Source organism: Alligator mississippiensis, chromosome 13 (genome assembly GCF_030867095.1).
Source record: "Alligator mississippiensis isolate rAllMis1 chromosome 13, rAllMis1, whole genome shotgun sequence".
Lineage (NCBI taxonomy): Eukaryota > Metazoa > Chordata > Crocodylia > Alligatoridae > Alligator > Alligator mississippiensis.
In genome coordinates, this window is record NC_081836.1 from 6,763,940 (window position 1) to 6,785,758 (window position 21,819).

Sequence of the window (21,819 nt, forward strand, 5' to 3'; positions counted from 1 at the left end):
TCAGGGGAAAACCTCGGGATCTTCAGAAAACAAAGCAGACACGCTGGATCTGCCAGCAGTAGTTGGGGATTTTGTTCTGAATACCAGAGGGGAGGGAGCTGAGCTCCCCACCCTGTTGTTCGTGGTTATGAGTGTGACCTCCCACAGCCCTGGAAGCAGGGGCAAGGACTGTAAACTGTAGGAACTGAGCACCATGCAAGATCAGGCCCTAATACATACTAGTGGAGAGACAATTATCTTTCAATATTAATTCACATTTAAAAGTGCTTTTTGATTTGTCCTGAGCTATCATCAGCACATAGAGAAAGAAGCCCAGACTTTGGCTAACCCAGCAAGCTGGCCAAGTAGGCATCAAATATGGCAATGAGGCTTCCATTAAAGGAACTCAGCAGCTGATTTGCTCTGCAAGTCATCCCCTTTTGGCACAATAAGGAAGGCAAAACAGGACTAGCTTTGAATTTGCAATGAAATGCACCATGGCACGGATTCCTAGTGCTTTAAACCATGTGCCGCTATTTGTATGTCTCTATGGTGCAAGGCATGCTGAGCCTCACCATACTCACTCCATGAATGCTCTGTTTCAAACTGGACGCAGTATAGCTGCATTCATGGGATGTGGCACATACAGGAATACGTTCTGAACCGGACAGTAATAGACTTTATGGAGGCTGACCTGAGACAACGTCCTGGCACATGCACAGAGCCACACTGACACAACTAGGCTGCTTTCCTCCACCCCGCATGCATGGATACGGCGCGCTGGCAGCAGGTCTCCGCCTGACATCCCTTTGCTCTGTGTGGCTGTACCCTGTGAGAAGACAGCGCTATTTGGGGACGTTCTGTCTCCCTCAGAACAAATCTTTCTTTTGCCTTTCTCATTTCCTGACTCGTCACTTCATGATTCACGACTTGATTCCTTCAACTCGGTGTGATGCGTCAGCCAGGAAATTTTAAAAGACAGGCTTTTCTAAAAGGTTCAACGGCTGAGATCCTGACTTTTTTTTCAGCGCCGCTGGGCTAGTCAGGTCCTTTTATGTCACTGTTGCATTTCATCCTGGGATGTAGGGTGACTAAAGCACCCTGACAATATATATTTTTCAGAACATGACCCATCAGGAAGGAAGTTCCTGAAAAGCAGGTGAAAAGGAACTGTGGGTTTTTTTAGACAAAAAGAAAAATAAACTCATAATAGATGAGACCCTTCCTGCAAATCCCTAGAGCAAAAGACAGTTCATTTCAAGGTGCCATTGACTGCAGGGGTGCTGTGGGATCCTGGGCCATTGGGTTCTATGTCCATTATTATCCATTAACTCACTGTAGGTGGCAAGCGCTTACCTTTTTCCTGCCTCCAGTTTCCCATTTGTGCAAAGGGGATATAAAGATTTTATAGGCGGGGGATGAAAGAATGAATCATTTAGGGTGTGCATTTTGAAAACTTCTAAGTTATGGAAGAGCATCACGCTCTTGGAAAGACAACTGTGCTGTTCAAAGAAGTGGTTTCAGACTCTTGGAGAACCTAGACAGATGTTAAACCCTGGGCCCATCCTGGCTCCATTTTAGGGCTCTCTGTTTAGCTCACCATTCACATGTTCACTGCCCGCAGTTGGGGTCAGATTTTCAGTACTCCTCAGCACCCCGTATGCTTGATACACTGGAAAAGCTGGCCCCATATAGCCTAAGCATTTAATGAACGTAAAGAGATCATAGTAGACCATGAGTGTAAAGAGATCATAAAGGTAAATTACATGAGTGTAAAGAGATCATAGTAGACTTCTGCTGGTTGGCTTTTCCAGGGTGTAGGAATCTAGGAAACTCTAGTTTGTCGGTTCATGTGCTCATTTTTAATAATAATAATAAAGCCTTCTCCTTCTGCTAGAAGTTCATTAGCAAAAGCATGTAATCCGTTCTGCTAGGATGTTCCACCGCCCAAGAAGGCTTTCCTTTCGGTTCTCCAAGTCTGGATTTTGTTGGCTGCGTTGTCCAGAGGAGTACAGAAGACTAGGTGGCTAGATGGAAATGAGCCTAGCGGGCACCCCACAAGGACATAATATGGTTGCTCTGTATTCCTGATTTATAACAAAAATACCTGCTTGTGACAAACTAGTCAGTGGTGATGGCAGACCCTCAATACGAGGATGACAGTCTTTCACTAAATAGGAAAGCCATCCGTGAGTCTGTAGATGACCGAAGAGGCCAATTCGAGATCCGCTCAACTGCAGAAATGGCAGATATTTCCAGCAGGAGGAAGTAGATCCAGGTGATGTTGGGTCACAGCTCTTGCCCTCTTTTTGTCAGTTGAAAATTGGCAGTGGCCTCTATAAATTGCAATGTTTTTATTTAAAAAAACACTCATTGCTTTGCAGTCTGACAGAAGAGAAAGGGAGAGATATAGGTCTCTCACAGCCATGATCTCTACATTTTCTCTTGCCCTTGGGGCTTTTTTGCAAGGGATTTGGGGGGAGGAGAAGTCCTTATATTCTTGTTTTGCTTTTCACTCTTATTGTTACCATGTGGGATGTTTCTCTGAAGTTTGTCACTGACCCAAAGCACAGATCTAGGAAACAGGCTGTGCATTATGGAGATCTCTGCAGGAGGCTGGGGCATAGAGAAACCTCCACTGTGAGCTGTGAAATGGCAGCACATTACCCCATAAATTCCCTGGCTGTCCTCCGCAGTCACAGACATTATAATTAAATTTCACCTTCCTCCCACTCCCTGGGTGTCCCAGTCTGCCAGCCTGTGAGCATAAGCTCTAAGGAAACCTTTATGTGTGCTGGGAATACAGGACAGCTCCAATTTTGTGAAGATGTCGAGAACTTTGACTTCCTCACCTTCCTCAGCCATGCGGACAGAACGGTTTTAAAAGGTACAAAAAGCCAGGCAACCTGCATAGGCTTCCAACACACAATCCTACAGCACCCCAGGCTCAAGAGAAACGTGCGGCACATATTTCAGGTGGCATTACGCCTTGAGAAAATGACTCAGACTCTTCCTTTGCTAGAGAACTATGGGCAAGATGCCTGGTACCCTCTTGTGATGGCAGCTGTGTATTGTGTAGCGGGGGAGAGGGAAGAGGAAAGCCGCAAAGGCACCAAAACATGAAAGAACTAGCTGGTGTCAGGCTGAATTTTTGTAGTCACAATTTCCTAAAGCAAAGTCCTAACATAATAGGATCTGTATCTGGGTCCATGAAGGAGGTTTTCCTTAAGTCCTCTCCGGGATAACAGTTCTGGAGTAGTTTAGTACCCGCTGAGGTATTGGGACTTAAAACGCATTTTATGGAAATAGGAGGCTCCTCCCTAGCTTGTTCCTGTGGCCATATGGCTGAAGGCAGGAGAAACTTGGGGGCATCTGAACCCCAAGCCTCCAGGCGTGGGCCTGCACATAGGATGCCTGCCAAAAGACACTGGAAATATCTGAAGCCCCTGGTGGGGGTGGAGGATGTTTGCCGGTTGTAGGGCCACTTAAGGTTCAGCACTGACTCATGGATTTGGACTTGATTGGGCTGATTTGGCTTGGAACACAAAATATGTCTTTAAAAAAAATAAAATTGAAAAAGTCTGAAAAATAAGCCTGTGATATACCCTAACCTAACTCCTCCCCTACTACTCCCAAAGTGGGCAACTAGCATGTAACAGCAGGGCTAAATCCAGGTAGTCGATTATATCAAGAAGCGAATTCCCAAGAACCAGCCTAGGCACTTAAAATGGGATTTAGGTGCAATTTAGCGGACTGAGCCACAGTCAGACTCCCTCAGGGCTGTGCCCTAACCACTAGGCTATATGCAGGATCCTTTTTGTTTGCTCTCCCTCCTGCCCTGGCTGTTACATCCCTGGCTGCACAGTGGCTTAGCTTTGAAAAGAAGACTGCAAGGTTCTGCCGCTCAAAGTCTTCTGGCTAAAAGGGACCACAACCTGTTTCCAGCAAAACACATACAGCATTTTCTCTTGTGCAGAAAGGTAGCATAGCCTGCTGGTTGGGGTTCTCTTGTAGGAAGTGGGAGATGTGATGGGTCTGACTCCATCCCTTCCCTTGCCAAATCCAGGCAGGGTCTAGAATCCAGGTCTCCTGTTTTCTGTTCAAGGGCTCTACCCATTGTACAGAAGTTGGGCACCACAGTCCAGCCATGCCTTTTAAGCAGAGCGAGTTCTGTTCAGTTAGGTGTGTATCCTTAGAAGATGACCGTATTTTCAATTTAGAGTGGGTGGCAATGCCAAATGTGCCACACTGTAAGCTCCAGAGAGGGATAGGAGTGGAGCAAGCCCCCTGAATTTAGCATGTCCTGTTGGCTAGCTCTAGGCTGCCACCCATCCATTTATGGATGTCCCACAGCCCAAAAATGCTTTTTCTCTAGTTCTCCAGCTCTGGTTTTTGTCGGCTGCATTGTCCCAGAGGAGTACAGAAGATATGGGGCATTTCTACACATGCATTAATGTGCTTTAGTTAATGCGTATTACATCTAGTACCTCTATTATGAGGTACAAGGAAAATGTGCATGAAGCCTGGACAATGCACATTAACTAAAGCACAAACTTTTAAAATTGATGTTTAATATGCATTAGCATATTTTAATGCACATTAAATAAAAAGTTTGGTTTTTTACATGAGCCTTTAATGCACATTAAAATAAACTAATGTGCATTAAAGTGCATGTGTAGACATGCCCTGGGTGTTGGAGGTGCAAAACTCTCTCCATCCATTGTAAACTGACCTTTGAAAGTGCCTCATTAATAGCAATCAACATTTCCTTGTATCAGCCTGTTATGGCCAGTCACCTACATTCTGGCCATTGTCGTGCCAAAGTTGGAGGTGCGTAAAGCACCTCTCTGAATCCTGCCCTACATTACTAATGCCAACCACCCAAGACCAGCACGAAAGAAAAGCTAGACATTATTTACATGACATAGGGATTCCCAGCCACAGGAGAAACCATATCATCATACTTCCCTTAACAACGTGAGGCTATATTCATGCAGAAGCATAGCACTGCACCAGAAGAGCATCTCTCTGTAAGGGAGAATCAAAAATTGAAAGGCCGATTTCCTTTCTAGCCCTCCTGTGTTCAGCGTCAGACAAAGGGAAGTGCGTATCAAATAGACCAGCTATAGCTCTCAGGTCATTAATACACATTTCTCGTATTTCCTCCTTACATTCATATCTTCAATAGCCAGGTAGAACCTGTCATGCTAAGGGCGCTGAAGAGTTCACTCACTCTACCTTTTGCTTCATCCACACCCTTCCTTGGCCCCATTAAAATATTCACCATATTCTACTTACTTTGCTGGGGGAGACCAATTCCTTTTACTGCTGTGTCCTGGCTGTTAGTGCCCAAATATATTTGCATTACTTTCTGAATTTAGATTGCTTGCTTTCACTATAAATACCTGACGCTTTTGCCCAGCTCTACGCATTCTTCAATAATACATGCATGAATAATATCAGCTGAGCTGCATCTCTTATAACAGCATGAGGAGAAGGTGAAAGCAGATCACAGAGTTAAACAAGCACCAGTTAAACCTAAGCTGTTGTTTTGATCAGAAGGAAAAACCTCATCATGTTTTTATCCTTGATGAGGTAGAAGGGAAGGTAGAAAGGTGTGCTGTTTCCTCACTTAAGACAACAGCTTTGTGTAGCAGGCAGCAAGTCTTCTGGCTAACGGGGACAAAGACCTGTTTCCAGTAAAATGATTACAGAATTTCCTCTTGTATAGAAAGCTAGTGCTAGTGCAGGGCATCTGCGTGATTCAAGTCTCATTTAAACCCTCGAAGCAGGGCATAATTGGGATTTAGGTGGTGCCAGCTATGGGTCAGATCTAGATGTGCAGACCCTCTGCACGGGTGTGATTTGTACTCAAAGAGAATTCATTCCTGGTTGGGATTGTTTCACAAAGGGAAAAAAAAAAACTGTTCCTTCCTCTAGATCAGCATTTCTCAACCTGGGGTTGTCCAAACTCGATCCTCTTTTCTGCGAGTGGCAGAGGGTCGGACACGATGATCCATTCGGTCCTTTCCGACTCTATAATGTATGAATTTATGACCCAAAAGTGGGTTGCAAGAATATATGAAAGGGACGGGAACAAACTTTAAAAATGGATCAACAAACTTTAAAAATGGATTCTCCTTTAGATGCGAAAAACATGGGAAACCGTGGCTTTTCCTTTGCAGGCTGGCAGACCTCCAGCCTGGAAGGGGCTGCTTGAGGCTCCCCATGCCCCTCCCCACCCCCCTTCCTGGGGGTGGGGGGCAGCGGGTCAGGAATGAGGGGCACTGGGTCAGGACTGGCCATTGATGTTTGCAAACGGGCCCTTGCACAAAAAAGGTTGAGAACCACTGCTCTAGATAACAATATTGTTTTACAGTACATGAACATCAATACCATGCTCCACTTATCTGAACTAGACCATATCCCAGCCATCATATGATATTAGTTTTGGGTATTATCTAATTAAGCTGACTACAAACTTGAGAACATAGAGTGATCTTGCTACTAATTTCTTCAGCTGCATAGTTCACTAGTGCTCTTCTGATTTCTTCTCTTTTTCTTTGCAGGTCTCCATGAAATCCAGTGTTCCCTGCCTGTGGAAAATAGAAGAATCTTTCTGAATGAATTATCTGATGTCAGCTTCAGTGAATGCAAATTTAATTTATCATTAACGGACCTTTTTATCATCATTTTCTCTGGAGTTGCAGTCTCCATTGCTGCTATTCTATCAAGCTTCTTCTTGGCAGCATTGGTACATTGCTTCCAAAGATGTGCTCCTAATAAAGAGGGTGAGGATGAAGACGACGAAGAAAGTGAGGGCTGAACATTGTCTATGTTCTCTTTATGTTAAAAATGGGAAAATAAAAGAAATAAGAAGAAATGGAAGCGCTTTAAATATGTGAACTAAATCCAACAAATTAATAATGGCCCAACCAAATCTCACTGAAGTCAATGGTGGAAAGCGCAATGCACCTCTGAGAACATTGCAGCTGGACTTCTCTTTCTAACCAAGAGACCGTGAAACTGGACATTTCTGTGATGTTTACTCAGACTTTGCATTCAAAGTCGAAGGGAAGAGGACATGGAAAGGATGTGTAGAGAAGTCCTGTGTTTTAAGAAAAACTAACTTCTGACAGCCTTTAGTTTGCCTTCTTGAATGGCTATAAGTGCTTACTAGTTGGTTGTAACTACACTCCAGAAAGGATCTGCTTTATTGCAGGGCTTTGAGTTGGAAATACAAAAGCAATCATATATCTTCCTCACTAGGACTAGGTAAAAGGGAGATTCTGGTAAACGCTTCAACTTGCAGCATGACAAAGTTCAGTCAAAATAGTCCATAGATCTTGACAGAGTAGTAACAGAAGGCTAGCATTTTCTTGATATAAATATCCACCCTTCAGCCAATGACACTGATTTTGGGCTTCACTAAAGCAAAGAAATGTTTTACGTAAGCCAATATTGTTCTAGGTCTTAACAGCAAAGGGAACCTCTCTCAATCACTGGCTGCTGAAAAGCAGCTACCTACCCAGTACATTTGGCCATGTACAAATACAAATGATAACTTTCTTCTGTGTTGTTAGATGCAATGAGGCAAAGACAATCCTTGTTTAATAACGCTGGATCTCAGTATCTTTATTCTACCATATCATTCAAGCCCCAGCACAATGCTGGCTTTCATTACTCACCTGAATAACTTGACTACTATAAACAGGGGGTCACTCCAACTAGAATTGCGACTGGAATAGTAATGCATTGAAATACTCTGGTGCTTTCATTCTGCTTCTGCGTAACCAGAATTTTGTGATACCCATGTTCATTACAAAGAGACATGGCAAAACCTGGGAATTGAACAGCCCCAAACATGGAGAGCTGCTTTGCATTTCAAAAATCGGTCCCTTCTCCTGAGCTAAGATGCCCCAGTCTCTATGGAGTTGGCAATCTGGGTTGATCAGAGTCTGAATTATGGAGCTCAATGCATGCCTCATTATAAGTGGGTTTGAAGTATGAGTATAAGCATGTCCCATTAGGAAATACAAAAAGAGCAATTAAAATATTCATACTTAATACTGTGGTTTGCTTTCAGAAAGTAGAGGAGGAAAAATAGGATCTGTCTTGAATACACACATTATTAATTTGCCCTTGAATATATACATTATTGGAGATGAAGCCAAGTGTAAAATTTTCTCTGGATCATTTTTCAGTCTAAAATCCATGAGTCGGGATGTGCTGAAGCCTTATTCACGTCGGTAGAATTTAATGATATGCTTTAAGATAAGCGCCTGCTTACCTACTGCCCTGAATAAGATTGCTTTGATGAATAGGGGCAAAAATATACTCATATCTGGGGTTTCTCTTGTCCATCCGTATTACAAAGCAATGATCCTAACAGCCTTTTCACTGAATATAGGATCAAATTATGTTTCTGTAAAGCAGAGATTGCCATGGAGTTTGTTCAGCCAAAGGGGTTCACATTTATCAAAGGATATACTTTAAATAATTTGTTCTCTGAATAATTAGCATTAAATAAATTATGAAAAAAATGCCTTACGTGGATCCGGGGTTAGATATGAGGAGAGCTTTCCCACTGTGGCAAGATAACATAATCAATTATGAGTACTGGCCAACAAGATCCTTCAAGCTGATCCATGTGGGCCCCTCCTCGTTGACTTCACCCAGGCTTAAAGACTTACCTGCAGAATCAGGTATGAATCATTTTGAAATACTAAGGGCTATATTCTACTCAATTACTGTGGTATAAATCCAGAGTGATGACAATTGAGGTCAGTGGTGTTCTCTTAATGAACAGCAATGAAGCAAGAGTAGAATCTGGCCCTCAAATCTTACAATTCTGGCTGTACTGTAGTTCTTGTCAAAACTTGATTTCATCTACAGGAGGATAGACATTTTTGTTAAAAAAAAATGAAAATGAACATTTGTTACAAGAGCTTTTTGGAATAGTGCCGGACAGCTTTTTAGGACAAGTTTATTTTTAACAAATTTGTAAAGGAAATATTTTTTTAAAAAACATACATATTGAAAATAATATTTAGAAAAGCCACGAAGGCTGAAAATAATAATAAATAAACAAGAAAAACCCAGGCTAAAGACTATATTCTATTTCAGAACAATCAGATCTGACAAAAAGTAGCGTCTGTTTAACTGCTGTAAAATTGGTATTATTTCTATAAAGCTTTTCCTTTTCCTTTTGTTTTCTATGTTTTTGCCTTGTACAGTTAATGTGAACTGACTTGTATGGCAATCACCCCAAACCTTTTGTATCTAAATAGTGTGCTAGTGCTCACATAAATGGAACTGGAATTGTATTGGCCTATTAGAGGGGTAGCATGGTCTAGTGGATAGGGTGCAAGATTAGGACTCATTCTTAGCTGGTGACCAGCTGTGTGACCTTTGGCAAGTCACTTCACCTCTCTGCGCCACAGTTTCCTTGTCTGTAAAATGGGGATCCCAATATTTAGTTGCCTTCTTAAAAGTGCTTTGAGATCTATGGGTGAAACCCATTGTATTGGGGTCATGTATTCTCATCACATAAGGTAGGCTGGGGCACAAAATATACAATAGATCTCATATCGATCTCACATCAGTCTAACTCCATTGATGTCAGAGGACGGACTCCTCATTTACACCAGGCTGAGATCAAAACCAGGCGCAGTGTATTTCACTCCTTCTTATCTTTCCAGCTTTTTCAACTTGTTGTGATGCTACAGCCAGTCAGAAGATTTTTTTTTTCTAGAAATACATTGCAACAAAATTAGGCAGTACAGGAGAAGGATATGCGACATCTGTACTGGCTTATTCTATTCTTGTTCTTTTAAGAAAATGAATTGACATGATTTTCAATATGTAGTGCCATGATTACAAATAACACCAATATATTTCTATTACTACGCTGTTGTCGGTCATTTGTGTGTGAGAGAAAGGGCAGAAATGGAAACAACACCTGGCTCTTTTCTGATTACAGACAGAGGCCTTTCACTACATGAATGGAAATGGGCAACTTCTTTGTCCCATGCAGTTTGGGCAGTACGTAACATGTACAGCAATTACAGCCATAGTATAAACAGGCCTATAATTAGAGCTTGGCAGAGTTTTGCATTGAAACATAGAACTAGGTCACTCTTCCTGCTTTCAAGTTTCATTACAGATCTAAAACAGCCAAACTTCATTAAATGATTTGTCTAGCCAGACTTTCAAGGGTGACTTCACTGTGTTTTACAGGAATATCCTATACTTTCTATAGATTTGAGGAGTAGCTTTATTAGTATCATGCATTACTGCATGTTGCATTAGTATCATGTGAAGCCCAGCAGTTTTGTGTGGTGCTGTTGCACCAAACCTTGTGAAACTTGGTCTTTTGAGCGGGTTCCACTCTAAATTTTCAAAATAATTCTAAATGTGTTAAAAATGACTTCATACAATTCTCCAATGCTCCTACATTTAGAGATGTTGGGATCTGGGAATGTTTCAACCCACTGTAAATATAGGAGCCCTTTGAAATGCTGGTTTTGGGTAGGGTGTAAGGTCTGCTTGAAACCTAGCAAATGAGAAGTGGCCCAAGTTGAAACCAAGCCTTATTCAGCTAACTCAGCTCCAACAGAGCTCAGCTTCCCAGGCTTATCTCTACGGCGACTTCTTTGTGTTAAAGTGACTGTTTGCAAAAAATATTAAGATGAGAAAGTTTCGTAACACTGACACTACTGAATGATACATAATATTATATGCATTCACCCGATCCAGAACGTTCATGCACGGGAACATTTATGCACTGAATAGGTATAGACATTTACATGCTTTTAACATTGGATTCTCATATTGCAAGCCATGACTCCATGAGACAGAAGCTGGATCTGGTTCTTCCTGGGATTACTGTCATTATTTAATATTTATATTTAAAGGGTGGTTGGGCATGAGTTTATTAAATGAACAGCAACTGAAGAGCATGGGTTCAATTCCTAGCTCTGCTGCAGTCCCCCAGTATGACCATGAGAAAGCCTCCCCAGCTTTGAAATGTGTCCATAATACTCAAATTTCCTTTTTTCTGTCATGCCTATGTGGACTGGAAGCATCATGAGAATAGGATTATCCCTTACAATGCATTAGGGCAACTCCTGGGACTAGTTTCAGTAGGCTCTTATGTGTTGCTATGACATAAATTATGCCTACCACACAGAAGCACAGTCCCCAATTAGACCAAGGTGCTCTTGTGGGTGTGTATATATGGGTATATATGTAATATATGCTCATTAGCCTATATTAATGTGCATTAAAGCGCCACAAAAAATCCATGCTCTTTAGTTAATGTGCACTAAAATAGGCTAATGCACATTTTTTTAGTACTTCCCAATGGAGGGACTATGCGCATTAACCTAGGCTAGGTTAATGTGCATTAACCTAAAGCACATTAATTGAATGTGTAGACACACCCTATATGCCTATCTTGTACAAGATAGTAAACAAACAGGCCCGGATCATGGATCCATAGGCAGAAACACTTCAAAGGATTTTCTGGCTCCCCAGAAGGTAAGTGTGGGCAGGTGGCAAGAGAGAGAGAGGGCTCGCTGTGAGGAGAGGAAAACTGGAGGTCCCCAACTGAGGGAGCTGGCCGTGATTGACCCCTGGAGATTTTCAGAGGAATTTTTAGGAGGGCTACGTGGTAGTCCAACCACAGGGTAAAGCTGTTGTCAGTTTTGCTTTACTATATTCCACTGTCAAAGCAATTGATTGCTTTTTTCTTTTTTTATACCATTTGTTCTTCCTTGCAGAAAACCTCTTGTTTTCTTCTTACTTTACCAAAGTGCTGTGGTAAAATGTGGGCAAATTAATAATGTGGGCATGCCCCTTCAGCAGGATGGGGACCAAGCAGTTCATGGAAACCCAGGGTGTATCTCTGGGAGCACCGTGACCCCTAGGGTTTTGTCACAGCATGGTCCAGGCCCCGTCTGTTCTGGGCAGACAAGAGGTGGCGGGGAAAACGGGCTGCAAACAAGCTTATGGAAAAGCGTTCCATTACCACTAGCAGCGCACACTTTTGCAGCACTGGTTACGCCGCACTAATTGCTAACCAATTACTCTGATTTATTTCCCGTACTTGACATGACTGCATACTCTGCTTGAAGGGTTTGTTAATAAAAAATAATAAGCATGGAGTAGTGGCTTATTAATCAGTGGAAAGTGTTGGCAGCTGTGAGGACATAAGAAACCATCACATGCAGGTGTGCTGAGAGACAATTTACGGCTGCTCATAAAAATAGATTTTACAAGACACTAACCTCACCACATAAAGATAACGGGTCATTTTCTGCTGTCCGTTGCAGGACAGACAATCAACTGCCCCAAGACAGACACAGTCGGTCCCACGAGCACCCATGTTGCAAGTTTTGTCTGTCAGCAGCTTGAGGTGCAGTTTCCCCCAAACCCCTGCACCTATCACCTTAAAACGTGGCAGGCTTTGTGGCCTCACTAGGGGCCACCATTCCTGCAGTTTTCACCCCCCTGCGGTGTAACATATACATGTGACATGAGTTTTGCTTTCAGGAATTTGGGGTGCAGTTCCCCCCAAGCCCCTGCACTGATCTTCTTGAAACTTGGCAGTCTTCACGCTCTCAGCAGAGGCTACCACCCCTGCAAGTGTCATCCAAATCAGACAAAAAACAACAAAGGTATAGATATTTCATTGGTTCCCCATTATACCCTATGGCCGGGTCTCCACGGCGGCTCCGAAGCGTTTCAGAAAGCCTAACAAAGCCAGCACTTTGATCTGCACATACTGCTTCGGCGTCTGAAGCATCCAAAGCTTCTCTGGATCTGAAGCACGGTCCGAAGCCTTGCACAGCCCTAATAGGCAGCTGGAGACCTGCGCTATGGCTGCTTTCCCCAGGCTGGGCTGCCCACAAGAAACCAAGAGGGCAATGCCTAACTCGAGCAGCAAGAGGACTACCAGCCAAATATCAGTGCCTTACAGAGCAACACAACCCCGGGTAAGGGGAAGTCATGCTGCAAGACGGAAAGCTATTGCTGTCATTGGCTATATCTAGAGCTGGTGAAGTTTTTGTCACAGTTTACAACTGGTGGTATGGAAAGGGCCTAAGTTGGGGCTGGAGGTCCCATTAGTGCCTGAGGGGCATGCGACTGCTTTAAGCCCTACCAGGCTCATGGCTTAAGGTACAAACTGGGGCTGGGGGGCCCAGACCCCAGAGAAGTGCAGAGCTTGGGGGCCCAGAACTAAAATAATGCAGACAAGACTGGTGCCTAAGAAGCCAGGCCCAGTAGAGTGGGCCCAGGCTAGAAGGCCAAACCAGAGGAAAGAGGAGAAGGCTGAGAAGGCCAAGGCCCAACAAGAGAGTCATTGGACACCCAGCCTGCAAGGCATGGGTGTGGTATAAGGTCGGTTCGAGCCATGCAATTAGCCCTTAAGGAAATGAGCACAGACACTTGTGGTCACAAGAGGAGATCTGACTTGGGAAGCCCTGGGGCAGCCTCCCTTCTTCTAAAGGATAATAGCATCATGCCATGGCAGGCAAGAAGGAGAACCAGACTAGACAAGGGCTCAACAGCCATTAGGGTGTGTCACAGCCACCCCTGGGATGAGTACCTGTTACAAGAGTCTGACCCCGAGTTGTTTGGGTAAATCCGATATCTTTTATTAGACCAACTCAAATAGTTGGAAAAATTATTCTTAGCAAGCTTCTGGGCACAAGCACCCACTGCCTATGTCCTTAGACCAACACAGCTACAGCCTACACCCCTAACCCTGAGCTCTGCATTTTAGCGCCAATTCGCTCCTGGAGGAATGTGCTGCAGAGTCAGCTACCAAACCCTGTAAATCTCTTGGGTTGTGTGTGGGTCAGCACAGCTGTCTGACCCAGGCCTTTCCACTAGTTCATGGGGCCAGGTCCTTCCCATAGTAATGCAGCTGCTGGGGCAGGGGGGTGTTCCACAAATTAGTACTTTCTTTGGGATCTCCCACCCACCTTGAACACCACAAAGACAGCTGTGAGAGAGAAATTAAGCAGTCTGGGGGTGCAGCTTTATCTTTCTACCCTTAGCTGTGCAACTGTGGTGGAGTATGGCTAACGGCCCTCTCCTTTCTATGTAGGGGTGGGATATCTGTCCAGGGAACGAAGCCCCTCTGCATAGGTCTCCTCAGTTCTAGTGAGGTTAATGTGCAAGAACCCCATTAGAAGGACTGAACTTGCACTGGACTAGAAACAAGGCAGATTTGAGAAGCTGTATCTGCAGGTTACTGTGTAGGCTTGTGCAGTCACTAAGCAGGTGTGTCCTTGTAAAGGGCTTTGGGTTTGCAGTAAAGTCTCCCGCTGTCCCCCAGAAAGGAGCAAATGTTTTACGTGCTGCAAGGGAAGAAGAGATACCAGGCATGACCCAGATAGTATTTTAAATCTCTTACAGCCAGGAAGCAGCTGTTAAATTGCCTGTGGATGCACCTCCTTGACAAAATGCTGGATCTTCTTGTGCATGAAGGTCCAGAAAGTTGGCTGGGAAGCACTTTTATGCTGTGAAGATCTGCAAAATGGGCATTAATGCTTTAGATCTAGGAGGGTTAAAGAGACTGGTCTGATCAAGAGGTAATGGAAATTAAAAAAATGCCTGAGAGCAACTACATGAAACCAAAGTTCTTTGAGTAGGTGTGATATCTTTTATTAGATCAACTATATGAAGCCACCATTTCATCCTTGATTGGCCTAGATGTTTTTCAGCTGACTTTGTCTGTGCTGTGAGTCGTATGCCACTGTGAATGTGAATGGGCCACTGTTTGGAGCAGTGGAACAACAGTGGGGAAGCTTGTTGATTGTACCACTGGGAAATGGAGATCTTAATGGCCAAGTCAATGTGAATCCAGTCCAGGATACACATACCAGTTTAAAAATGTTTCTTTCTAGTGCCTGGGAGGTAGGTTGCATGAAACCAAGCTGCCAGCAACTAATTTGCCACACTACAATGACAGCACCCCAAGTGCTTCTGATCAGAATCCTTTAATTTGGTTCACTGCAAATCTTGCCAGGGGTCTAGTCCATATGCTGACTTTATTTGTAAACAGTTGGTCTTTGGGCTGAAGCCAGGTCCCCCATCTGTGTTGCATAAATGCAAATTCTCATGTTTGCAATTGCTCATGATTAGAGGAGAACACTCTGCTTTTGTGTGTGATTTCACTTGGGTTTGGGTTCGGAGGTCCCGTGCTTGCTGTCATGCAGCCAAATCGTTACAGAATCTGACTTCGTGTCAAAGCATGCAGAGAGGCATGTGGTACCAATCGCAAGAAAATAAAATCTAGCAAATCAATAGAGTCTCTTGGAAGAAGCAGGGCACATGAGCTGGCTTCTCCATAAAATACCATGGAAAATAGGCAGGTCACATACGAATGGCAAATAGGATTTCAGTAATAAGAACTGCAACCAAAAAGGCTTTGCACCAGCCACCCCTGCAAAGAATGATCTGGGTTACCATTATACTATTTTAAAATAAATGCCGGCGCATAGGAGGCATTGAAGAACATTCCAAGTGTGGTAATTTCATGCTAATAAGGCAAAGAAAATGGCCCCCAATTATCAGCTGGTTGATATGAAAAGTTGATATGGGATTCAGTCAATAATGAATTAAAGGACAGGGAACCCATCCCTAAAACCACACTACTTTAAACAAGCCTGATTTAATCTTGTCATGAACTTCCAAGTTTGCATAGATGTGATAGACTTTCATATGACATTTGCCTTCATGATGCATTATATTCTGATTAAAATGTTAGTGATATTCAAACTCAATAAACAGAACTCTAACTGGATTAAGAAGGGAGAGCTCTCTCTGTCATTGAATGGGAAAGTTTATACAGTACTGGGTTTCTTCAGGGATCGCTACAAGGCTGATCAGTGCTTTCATCGATGGTCTGGAAATAAATATGAAATCAGTACTGATAAAATGTGTGAACAAATGGTGTGAAGATTAGCAAAGTGGTAAATAATATTGAGGTCAGGGCAATTTTACAAAACAGTCCGGATCACCTGAGATGCTGGACCCATAAAAACAAAATGATTTTAGTACAGCTAAAAGCAAGGCCCGTGTACCAAGGAAGAGGAAAGCTGGCTGTACCTACTAATCTTTGGAGCTTTCCCGTAAGGGAAAAGAGTGGATTTTTTTCACCTCTCGAAGTCTTCAAATCAAGACTGGATGCCTTTCTGGAAGATTTCTTTAATCAAATGCAACTTATCAGGTTCAATGTAGAAGCAATGGTGAAATTGTATAGCTTGCATTATATATTAAATCACGTACAATGTTCCCTTTGGGTCCTAAAAGCTGTGAATCTTTACAGCTTACGATGACTTGGCTTCTGCTCAGTTGGATTTCTTGCTTGCTGACACAGGTCGGGTTCAACAAATCAGGAACAAATGCTTGAATGAGCACAAGACTGGGAAAGTCTGCGGCCATAGCAAACAGCTTTTAAAATGTGCAGAAATGGACAGTTGACCTGGTAGACATCAATGAAACTTGAGCAAAGTGCGCCTGGTTCGTTAGTTCGGCTCCACATAGAATCAGGGCTAAGCTAAGGTCCTCTTGCAGTTGTTGCGGACTGGTCTGAGACCGAATGAACAACGTGGGATAAAATGGATCAGAATCAAAATACTTGAATGAGATAAGCATTTTCGGAGACCGAATGGATGACGCGGGATAAAATGGCTGTTTCTTCCTGGAGGTGGTCCCTTCAGGCCAGCCATCAAACCTGTGGTCAGAGATGCCTGGAGGCATTCGCACCATTTCTGCCCTGTGCTCCGTACTGGTCGTGTGAATGAAACACTCTTGTCTCCAGAACTGCCAATCTGACGCATGTCTTGATTAAATTTATCTGCCTGCAAATAAGGACAAAACCCCCCCAAAGGCTGATTTTTATGGTTAAATCTTAATGTATATGACCATCTTAAGCAGGAGGGCTTACTAATAGTTTTATTTGTTGTAAAAACCTGTTCTTAGTGACCTCTAGTGGCAATACAGGTGCTTTACTGTGGAGTTAAGTGGTGGTTCATGAAAGTGTTTTTTTCTGTTGAAATGTTGAATATTTGTACTCCTCTTCCAAAGAAGGAATAAATATGATGAAATGTGACTGCTTATGGACATTACAGAGTCCGTTACATAGCCCACAGAAGTTCTTGATCTCCCAGCAGAGGCATTTATTTCACCTCCCATCTCTTACGACTGATGCAGTGCAATGATAAAATACACGATGAAAAGGACAAGGTCAAGAGCCGGTGACAGTAACGGTCCACGAGTGACACTTTTCCTGGCAGTGGCAGATGCCTGAGTTATGGTTAGACTCTCCTGGCTCACGGACACTATTGCTCAGATCTCATTCCCCACCACCAGCCCTGTAAAGCCCCACAGCAATGAGTAATATTGGGTTAGTAGTGCATAATGTACTTTTTTTTCTCTTAGCTTGTTAAAAAAAAAAAAAAAATCTGAGTAAAACCCTGCAGAACAGACCTGACTTTTTGGTCATGGAAAGACAAGAGTTTGTAGGAATGAACAATGAATAGGAATACACTGGGTTGCTTGAGCCAGGTCTGTTTAGGACGTGCAAGATTGCTCTACACAGAGCATTTTGCTCCATCACGAAGCCCCTCTTCCACACATGCTGCCCACAAATGTGAGGACTGAAGGCTTGACTATCCAAACCAGGCATGTATCCTTTAAGCCTTAAAAGATTCTGCTTCTAACAGACAGGCACTAAAACTCAGTTTACACAACTTTGAAATGAAGTTTGGAGAGTTTGAATCTGGATCTGAAACAGGATGGGCTACATCTCTCCTTGGCTGAACCAAAATCACTGATCTGAGCAACCCAGGAGAGCTGCAATCCCCATCCGCACTTGTAGGCTGCCCTAAATTGTGTTGAAAAAGTGCAAGACCATTCTGCCAACCTAGAATGACCGGTGGAGAGGGACACCCCAAACATATTTAAAGTCCACTTCTTTTCTTCCTGGCCCTACCCTTGGCCAGACGTCATGAGTGAAGGTGGGGTAGCATAAGAACAGCCTAAGGCAGTTGCATTGTCAGAAAACTTCCCCGTACAAGAGGTATTTTCCCCTGGACAGCTAAATCAGCCTTGCATACCCTGCAAAGCTGTCCAATTTTAAAGGGAATCAGGCTCTTATAACCCAAACTAGACACAGATTATAGAGTTTGAGTACATCAGATAGATGGCTTATTAGTGTTGGAGTGTATGTTGCTGTGCTTCTGCATCTTAAGTAGATAATTATTGAAAGGCTTTGCAGAAGAAGTGATATTTTGTCCCTTGAAGCATTTAATAATGGATTAAATGATCCTGGCAGTCTCGGCAAAAATTCCCAGTCTGTTTTCACTTATTAATTCTCCCCCAAACCTCGTAACTCTCTTAATGTCTCTGGAATAAATTATGTTGCACAATCTGCAGTAGGTTAAAGTATTACCTGTTAAAGATCTGGCCTCTCACATGGATTGTGGTCACAGGAGAAAGTAACTACAACAAATCCTCACGGTCATTTGGGTCAGTTGGGCAAATGCATATTAAGATTTTTATTTAATTTATGTACAGGTGTCGCAGAGCACTGAAGTGCCCTGCTCCTAGAGGGCAGAAACTGCTAGAGAAAAAGCCCTAGCAGGGAATAAGGAGCACAGCTGTGGGTTGCTAGGGCAACTGGAGGCAGCAAATGACCCACACCTGCCAGCAGTCAGCTGGCCGGAAGGGGCAGGGCTTGGCTCTTATAAAGCCCAGGGCTGAGGCCAGGCTGGCAGTTCCCTGCCAGCAGCCAGAGAGGCAGGAGCTTCCTCAGCCATGATGCAAGAAGCAGTGAGATCTGCAGGTACTACTTAAGCAGAGTTATGGATGGCAGCTCTAGGGCGTTGGTGCAATGTGGTTTAGCCAGGTGGCTTATGTCTGGGTTATAGCCAAGAGGCTCGAGTTTCTGTTTGGTTTTGATGTTACACCGGTGGTTTGGGTGAGGCTATTGGGGGTTGGAGGAGGCCTCAGGGGGAACCCACAGTGGTGTGGGGACCCCAGCGCTAGTGAGGGTGCAGTATCCTCAAAGGGGCTTCACAGCGGTGTGTGAGGACCCTGGTGCCCAGGAGGGTGCAGCATATGGGGTGCATAGACCCCAGCCCTAGAGAGGGGCACTTTTGAGGAGCCCAAGTGTGGGCGTGGAGAGCCCCAGAGAGGGGAGCGTATTATTGAGGAGCCCAAGTTGGGCGCAGCAAGCCCCAGAAAGGAGGGGTTGCACTACTGAGGAGCCCAAGTTGGGTGTGGCAAGCCCCAGGAGGGGGCACTATTGAGAAGGCCCCGAGAGAGGGCAACAGTGCAGAGAAGGCCCGGAGTGGGCGAGGAGAGCCCCAGGAGGGGGCGGCAGTGTACGTAGAAAGAGAGAGGTAGAGACAGACCAACATCAATTCCAACCGTGAAGCTTGGGGCGTGGTATAAGGGGTGGTTGGAGCCATGCACTCATTTGCACGACAAGACCCACAAGGGGTCTGGGAGTCCAAGGGGACAGAGGTCACAACTAACCATGTCCAAGGAGACTTAAGGCAGCCTCCCAACCTTATGTGAACATCAAAGACGAAGCAGGCGAGAACCCAAGGGTGCCCTTGAGCCGACTTGGCACGGAGGAAGGGGCCTTAAGGAGATCACGGCCCTCCTGTAGGACCCTGCCATGACAACAGGGAACCTGAAAAGCTGGTGGTGCTCCTTTGAAGCCTGTTCAGTCTGCCATGTAAAGATATAGTGTGATGGTTTATAGCAACACTTGTAATTTAAGAGCTTCAGCAGCTTCTTGTGGGTGCCAATGAGTAGTACACTTTAAAATCCTTATGGAAGTTGTTTTAAAATCATTGTTCTTATTCTCTATTTCTGGCACTACCCGCAACATGCTGTGCACTGGAGAACTGTGTAGGGCGGCATGCTTTCCGTTCCAAAGACCTTACAACTGAATATCTTGTCCGAGTCTTCATTCTTCGGAGACTGACGTCTTCCTTCCATCCATGGGAGCCCAAAATAATATATAGCTTTCTAGTTATCCTTTGTCTTTTGTATCCACTATTAGTATTGGAAACTAGGAAAAACAATAGAATATTTTAATCTTTTTGGGGGGAACGTTGTATTTTATGTTGAAATCTGTACCGTGGACAGCTAGGTGATGCTGATGTCAATAATAATACTAAACTAGCAGCAGTACCAGTGGGTGTGTACCATCTATATTGATGCATACTTTTACCTTTTACTCTAACTTAAGCTACATGAAGGTGCCAGACACCCCACGGGTGTGAACATGCCTGTGATGGCCCTTGCCAGCCAGTAGAAGTCCCTCTGTGTGAACAAAACCCTAAAGTCTGCCTGGCTATGCCACTATTTGCCCACCACCAGCTCCCTCTCGGTGTAGTTCATCCTTCAGTTTTCATGATCACTGCATTCAGAAACATTTATTTTTTCTATGTGTGTTGCATTTTTAAAAGGGGTGGAGGAGGAGTGTTATGCTGTAGGGCAATGGATCAGAGATTTCCCTTTTATGGCAAACTTCTCCATGCCATTCTGCTTTTGGACAGTGGCTATTCACTCCAGCCAAGGACAATTTTAAATACAGGGGTAGGAAATCCATTATTCCATATAACACCATATGGGAAATTCTCAGAATCCAAGCACTAATCAAAATGTCAAGGCTCAAGTTAGATTACGGAATATCCACACTTAAAAATCAGCTGTAGCTGCAAAAAAAAAAAAAAAATCTTTCAAGCAAAACTGTAAGAAAAAAGTTGTTCTTGGGATTATTTAATCTGCATTGGCCTCTTAAAAAAAAAAAAAAAAAAAAAAAAAAATTACATGAAGATGAATCCTAAAATGTAGGTTTCTGAATGAAAGCTGAAAGTGTTGCAACCATAGCCTCATGAACACAAGACTGGTGGCATAACATCAGTGACTTAAACATTTATCATCATCTAAATAATATTGCTTCCTAGGAGCACAAAACACATTGAGCAGAGAGCATTTTAGTGTTTCCAGCAGAAATATTTCATAGAGACTGATTCTTTCTAAAGTTATCTTGTAGGTTGTGTATTATTGACAGATAGTTGGTTTGTGGAGCATGTGCTTGCATTTGGCTGTGTGTGGCCCAAGACCAGTATTTCCTCTACGGTCTCAATTCCTGCTTATCCACTAATACATAGGATACATGACTCAGTATCAAGTGAGAGGTTTGTGAACATCAGTATTTAGCTCTGATGAAGATACTGGCTGGAAAGCACAAACCCTTCCAGCACTCTTGCATGTGTTTAATTTTTATTTTGGCATAGGAAGGAAGGAAATGATCCATAAGGGGGGAGAGAGAGAGAGAGAGAGAGAGATTATTTTTTACAGATTTATGGGGCTGGTTTCTAAGTTTATGGTGACTCCAGTGCAGTCACTCCAGGGTCATTGAAAGGAAAATCAAAGCCCATGACTGCAGCCTTGTCTCTTGCCAACAGGCCCTTGAGTCTTTGCCATTCCAAGCACATCCTTTGCATCTGATAATCACTGCATCTCCACATACCTTGTCCTAGTTTAACAATGGATTAATGAGCATCTGTGACTTTAGCCTAGCTCAGCCATCTGCTGCACCAGGCAGACTGACATATCAGAGCTGTTTCTTGCTTCAAGGTGCCTTGTAGTCCGGCAAAACAAGTGCTGATTTGTGTTCGTCCCCCATAAGAAGGCAAGGCGTTGCCCTACCCAGCATGGATGCTCCCCAAGAGAGAGGATGCAAGATGCACTCTGTCCAGGTACCATGTTAGCCCTTGTGTTCAAAAACTTAAAGGCTCC

The 21,819-nt window shown here is 43.7% G+C and overlaps 1 protein-coding gene across 10 annotated transcripts in view; it reads left to right on the top strand.

Annotated features, from left to right (window-relative positions):
- The window catches only part of LRRC38 (leucine rich repeat containing 38), a 258,878-nt gene that overhangs the window by 99,090 nt on the left and 137,969 nt on the right, over positions 1-21,819 (top strand). For 5 of the 10 annotated variants that reach the window (XR_009456174.1, XR_009456175.1, XR_002087305.2 and 2 more), the window contains exons 1-2: positions 18,754-18,841; positions 21,658-21,779. The exons of 2 other annotated variants lie outside the window; for them this stretch is intronic. Coding sequence is in view for 1 of the 8 variants with exons in the window: in XM_006273446.4 (XP_006273508.2) it covers positions 6,549-6,805 (257 nt within the window). In the remaining 7 variants the exon portion in view is untranslated. Of the gene's footprint in view, positions 1-6,548; positions 9,885-18,753; positions 18,842-21,657; positions 21,780-21,819 lie in introns of those variants that run through there. 3 more of the 10 variants (XR_009456181.1, XM_006273446.4, XR_009456176.1) reach the window with 3 other exon arrangements.